This window comes from Camelina sativa, chromosome 1 (assembly GCF_030686135.1).
Source record: "Camelina sativa cultivar CO46 ecotype springtype chromosome 1, ASM3068613v1".
Classification (NCBI taxonomy): Eukaryota; Viridiplantae; Streptophyta; class Magnoliopsida; order Brassicales; family Brassicaceae; genus Camelina; species Camelina sativa.
Genome location: NC_141880.1, coordinates 17,132,388 through 17,138,869, shown reverse-complemented (window position 1 = coordinate 17,138,869; position 6,482 = coordinate 17,132,388). Strand labels below are relative to the sequence as shown.

Genomic DNA, 6,482 nt, shown 5'->3' with positions numbered 1-6,482 from the left:
ACCAGAGAGCTTTTCGCCAGAAGAATCCTTTTTATTCTCAAGGAAACTAGCCAACGAGGTCCACTGAGCCGGAGTTAGAGATGGAATGCCAGCAGAAGGTGTTGTTGTGACTTGATTAGCAATTGCTTGTGAACTACGTCCTTTGTCTCTTCCACGTGTTGAGTTCTTCCCACGGCCAGAACCAACACCGGTTCCTTTGTTTGAAGCCGTTTGATCAGGCCACCATTCGGGATAACCAACAAGTTTAAAGCATTGTTGTTTCTCATGATCGACACGCCCACAGTGAGTGCACATAAGAGATTGCTTGGAAACAGAAACCGACAAGCCGATTGTTGTGCTTGGCATCTCATCTTCCCTTGTCACTGTAAGGTGACGTTCTTCTTGCACAATTTGTGAGTACACTTGCCCTAAATTCAGATCAGGTAAACGTGCTAGCAAATTCGAACGAGTAGTTCCAAATTTACGACCATCCAAACCCATCAGGAATTGATGGATACGAATCGCTTCTTGTTTCTTGTTAAACTGCACCATTGAAGTACAACTTGACTTCTTACAGCAGCAGGAAAATCCTCTATCAAAAGCAGCAAGATCATCCCACAACATCTTTAACTTTCCATAGTATTCCTATACGGATTGTCCGTCTTGTTTAGTTTTCTGTATATCATCGTGAAGTTGATGTTCACGAGTGCTATCGTTCACCGAGAATCTCTTTTTGATGTTCTCCCACATGACAGAGACATCATCAACAATAGAGATAGATGAACGCAGTTTTTCTTCTATGCTAGCCATGATCCAGCCGATGATTAGAGAATTCGCCATATCCCATCGTTCTGCATCTTCGCTACCATCTTCAGGTCGTTGCAAGGTTCCATTGATGAAACCCAATTTTCTTTTTGTTCGGAGAGCGTTCATCATGAGCTTCGACCATCGCTCATAATTTTCTCCATTCAACAACACAGCGGTTAAAATCTGACCGCTGTGTTCGTCGGGTTGAATCAGGTAAGGTGAGATCAACACCGGTTCTTTCTTTGCATCGTCGCCTAACATGTTCGTCGAGGATCGGTTGTGTTTTTTTTTTTTTTTTTTGAGAGCAAAACTTTTAGCATAGGCCAAAGGTAGGCTCTGATACCATGTCAAAGTAGAGAATTTCTCTGAATGTTTTTGTGTATTGTATCAATTGTGAAGAGTACAATATATATAGGCTAACAATTACTTGAGCCTTAAGCAAAGAGATAAGATCAAATCTAACAAATATCAGTAATCCTAATCCTCTTAATTTTGACCTTTTTAAATAGTCTTGGTAAATGAGATTTTTGTTACAAGATCTTACACTCCATAAATAGTTTTATGCCAAACTCATTTATAAGAATGACATCCATTAATTACTCATTATGCAAGTAGATAACAATATTTGTCAGAAACTCTGATATCCATTTTTTCAAGGTTCCATCCACTCCAACAATGTAAGCTCTACGTTGTCTTTATCCAAAACCACTGCAAGTATCTTCTCGTCGTCGATGAAAAAAATTGCACCCTCAAATGCAACTAAAAGTTAAAGAAAGTGAGTACGTATTCACTGCTAAGGAAACCTTACTATTCCACAACATCCGCTTAAATCCTAGTCGTAATCCACGCCATTAAGCGGCCTGAGCATCGACACCAAATTGGTTTTGTTGATAGATGACACAATAAGACCAAAACTTTCAGCCCCTAGCTAGTTTTGGCATCTACTTTGGCACCAGATGCAAGATTGCGCGCCCGTACTAAAACAATGGTGACGAACCCGGATCTCATCTTTTTTTGATCAGTATCAAAGTAGAGAATTGCTCTGAATGTTTTCGTGTATTGTATCAATTGTGAAGAGTACAATATATATAGGCTAACAATTACTTGAGCCTTAAGCAAAGAGATAAGATCAAATCTAACAAATATCAGTAATCCTAATCCTCTTAATATTTGTGTATATCGTCTCCTATTACTCCCCCAACATCATTAATGTCTCACAAAGCTGCTCTTCTCTTACACTAGATAAAGTCACAACATCTAAAAGACCATCAAATTCAAAAGGAGACAAAGGCAGCCGAAATCTCTCTCTTGTAAAATCAAAACAGATTAGAAAAGTATTGGATCCTTGTCTTGCATTAGCATACCAAAATGTATTTCCCTTGAGAGAGAGGCAGACGTTAAATTTAGGCATATCTTGCGCTTCCAACTAAAAACCAATTGGCAATTAGTAGATTGACCGTAACCATTTATATATTAATCATAGTCTCTTCAAATTAATGGTATATATTATATCTCTTTTGCGACTGTGTATGATTCGGTTTGTTTCTTTTAGATTTAACAAAAGACTTGCTTATACTAGTAGCGTTTCTTGTCATGTGAGCCATCCCAACCATGTTAAACTATTCTTTTGGTTTGTAAAGTATCATGATAAAGGTTAGGCATCTTTCGTCTAATCACCCCTTTAAGCGGCCTAAGCATCCACACCAAATTGGTTATGTTGGTAGATGACACAATAAGACCAAAACTTTCAGCCCCTAGCTAGGTTTGGCATCGACTTTGGCACCAGATGCAAGATCGCACGCCCGTACTAGAACAGTAGTGACGAACCCGGATCTCATTGTTTTGATCTGTTTGACCCATTTAAAAATTCTTGGTAAATGAGATGTTTGTTACAAGATCTTACACTCGATAAATAGTTTTATGCCAAAATCCTTTTTAAGAATGACATCCATTAATTGCTGACACTTTTCAAGAACTGGACTCTGGACGAAAATATTGAAAAAAGTCCCTCAAACTACAATTTAGTTAGTTGCTCCAAATTTGGCTTGTATTTCTCATATTAATAATATTTGTATCGCAAGTTGTTTCAGGAGTGTTGCTGCACTTCAAACTACAATTTAGTTAGTTGTTCCACCAAAACTTTTGATTATAAAACTAGCTTCTCGAATAATTTAAGAAATAGAGATTATAGCACTACAAAAAAAAGGTTGTATTACATCACTTATTTTACATATTTGCATCATGTATAATTGATGCAAATAAGTTTTACATCATTTATATAAGTGATTTATGATTTGGTGATGCAAATATTTTGCATCAGTTTAAAAAATATTTGCATCAATTATTGTTATCGATGTTAAGATGTATCACTTGTAAAAAAAATGATGTTAAGTTTTTGTATCATTTATTATAAATGTTGTTAAATTTGTATCAATTAATATAAGTGATATTACTATTTGTAACAATTATTATAATTGATGTTAAATTTTTGTATCAACTAGAAGTAGTGATGTAAAAATTAATGCCAATTTTTATAATTAATTTCCAATAATTATGTTATTTTCAATTTTTAAATATAATTTTCGTATTACTAATTTATTTGATTAATAAAACATATTTTTTAATAATTATTATATTTTGAATAGCAAAATATTTTTTATTAATCATTATAATTTGAATAGCAAAAACAGTTGAAAATATCTATTAAAATCTCAATAAAAGTATATTTAAATCTTTACTAATTACATCACCATCAAATCTTATTCAAACCCTAGTAAGATACATCATCATCTACTTTTTATAGAAAAAAAATAGTGATATGATCCAAAATTACAATTGAGCAATGATTCCTTCCGCGTTTATGAAACACATCTTGCTTTTGTTCCATGTTACTCTTGCGGACATTATTCCTTCATCTTGAAAACGGTTTCTTCTATAATAGCTACGCCTCTTCTACATGTAGAATAATGATTGTAAGTTGACTATGGCAAAGGATCATTTGAATTATCATGGTGCTTGTGAATATCTTCATACTACAAAAAACAAAAAAAATAACTATATCTCTTGAATATTGTTTGATATAGAAAATATTATTTGAAAGTATAAGAATACCTTTACATTATCTTTTCCCAAACCATGTAGGAGTACATACATGTCAATCTCCTCACTGTTTACAAAATCATGATTAGAACATAAACAAAAACTTATAACAAAGCAAAATATGAGAATGAAGGTAATCACAACTTTTGAGATAAATGGAATCGAAGCTTCGACATATGTAGATTTATTGATGAAATTGAGAAAGTAAAAACCTCCCAAAAAATAAAAAGAGCATGAGATGGAGAAGAACTAACAGTTATAAATTAAGTGAACGTGAGATTGAAGAAAAAAATATTGAGGATCCCTCAAAAAAAGGAATGAGTTAATTAGTTATTTTTAAGGAAAATGCTATTTTTATTTTGTGGTAAAATATTTAAAACATTTATTACTTGTTTAAAAGAATATTTTTCACATTTTCTAAAATGGAAATTGAGGATATACATGAGATATATAAACAAAATTCGAAATTGTGTTTATTTCGGAACCATAAACAATTTTTAACAAAAATTTATAAAGATTTAAGGTTTTAATAAATTAATTGTTATTATTTTGTATTTATTGCCAAATCAAACAGTGTATATACGGTAGAAAGAATATTATATATATATATATATATATTATTTTGTAAATTAAGAAAAAAACCTAGAATGCAATTAGATATTTAAATAGAGATTAAAAAAACTGAAAATGATTAAAAACTAATAAATTAATATATTTATATATTTATATTCATTTTATTTGTTAATGATTATGCATGTTTGTTTTATTAGCTTCAAATTTCTTAACTGATACAAATTAAGAGTAAATAACATCAGTTCATTTAATCGATATAAAACAATTAAATATCTATATGGTTTTTACAATCGATGCGAAATCATATAATTAGCATAAATTTTTATTGATGTAAATTTGTATCAATTATTTTAAGTAATGTTAGTATAAATTATAAATTATATCGATTGTTTAAGTGATGTAAAATTATATTTTGTATCAATATTTTAAAGTGATGTAAATTAATATCAATTTATATCAATTTTTCTGAATTGATGTAAATCAGATTACTTATGGCATCAGTTATTTGAATTGATGTTAAATGTTATTTTTGTATCATTCATAAAAAAGTAATTCAAATTTAAATCATTTATTTATTTGATACAATCTAACTGATGCAACATGCCCTTTTTTGTAGTGTAGGTATTGTAAAGTGGATCAACTAAAGCTGCAGTAAACTTGTAAAACCAATCGCAAGGCTACTGTTTTGTAAGTATAACGTGAAATGTTAAAAATTGTGTCGGTAACCAAGTCGTTTTGGTCTAGTGGTGAAGGGAGAAAAATCCTGTCACCTGGGTTCAAGTAGTATTAGTCACAAGGATTCAAAATTTAACATGGTTTCCCCTTATCCCAGGAGACTAGTCATTAGGTCTAGGAAATTTTGAGTTATTATAAAAAAAAATTTGTATTGGTCGTCAAAATAATTAGCCAATTCTTTTTCTTTTTTTGGACTAGATGTGTTTTTATAGATGTCACGTGATTTGTGTTAGATGTTGATGAGTCTGTAATGGGGAAAAAATGTATTTACTCTTATTAAAATAAGTATATAAGATTGAATAATCAATTAACATAGATATAATTCTGTATAATTTTTTATTTTGACAACAAAAAAATTAGCTTATTTACAAACAAAACATGATGCGGAGATAAGCGGACTTGGCGTGTCAAAGAATCTGCTTGTACATTTGCATTATGAGAAACATAAGATAAAGAAAATGAAAAAAGCTCCTCTCTATCAGTCTTGATGCCATCTAAATATGTTGCGAAGGCCGACCAGTCGTGAGGAGAAGACACCATCTTCACCAAGTCCAAAGTATCTGTAAAGAAAGCCACATCCCGGAAATCGTGTCCAATCATTCAACGCATCGCCCAAATGAAAGCTTCAACTTCTGCATGCAATGTAGATAGACTGCACCAATAGATGGTAGCTCCATGTAAAGGTGACGATCATTGTAAAGAAGTGCAAAACCATCTTGCACCTGCAAAAGAATCTTTTTCTTTCCAAGAGCCATCGACAAAACACCTATATCCAGAATAAACCGAAGAAAGGGGGGATACTCCCGTGTAATCGAAAAGATGGGACTCATCCTCAGCCTCCATTTGAGCTTGCAGCCAGGAGGACGCTTCGCCTTGCGCCACTCTCACAATGACATCAGGGCGTTCTGCCTGATTCTCAAACACCTGTGCATTCCGCGCTTTCTAAATATACCACATAAGCCAAGCAAAAACTTCTATCTGGGAGCCCGGATTCGTAGAACCCAGAAAGTAATCGACATTAGCATAAACGGACTCCGTCGGAAAGTGTAGTTGTCCCACCGGCACATGGGCCATAACCCAAGTCTGACGAGCTGGCGGACACTCAAAAATTATGTGATTGATAGTCTCCACATCCGCCCCACATCACAGTCGATGCCCCGACGTTGTAAATTGGCTGAAACCGAGATACAACCCGTCAAAACCCTGATTTAACCGTATAAAAATTGAAAAATCTCTATGATTTGACATCTATAACAATTGAAAAAATCATCGTTAACGTTATGGATTTT

The 6,482-nt window shown here is 32.9% G+C and overlaps 1 protein-coding gene and 1 long non-coding RNA gene across 2 annotated transcripts; both read right to left on the bottom strand.

Moving 5' to 3' along the window:
• Nucleotides 1–624: 624 nt before the first annotated feature.
• LOC147950032 (uncharacterized) lies at nt 625–1,047 on the bottom strand. Its single transcript, XM_087511959.1, has one exon. It carries the CDS (start codon nt 1,045–1,047, stop codon nt 625–627), a length of 423 nt encoding a protein of 140 aa, XP_087368085.1.
• A 2,445-nt stretch (nt 1,048–3,492) lies between these two features.
• Nucleotides 3,493–4,103, bottom strand: LOC147950031 (uncharacterized). The gene is made up of 3 exons (XR_015596248.1): nt 4,030–4,103; nt 3,898–3,952; nt 3,493–3,818 (listed from the first exon to the last, which is right to left on the bottom strand). It is a non-coding gene; the product is annotated as an uncharacterized LOC147950031 (long non-coding RNA).
• Nucleotides 4,104–6,482: the final 2,379 nt, after the last annotated feature.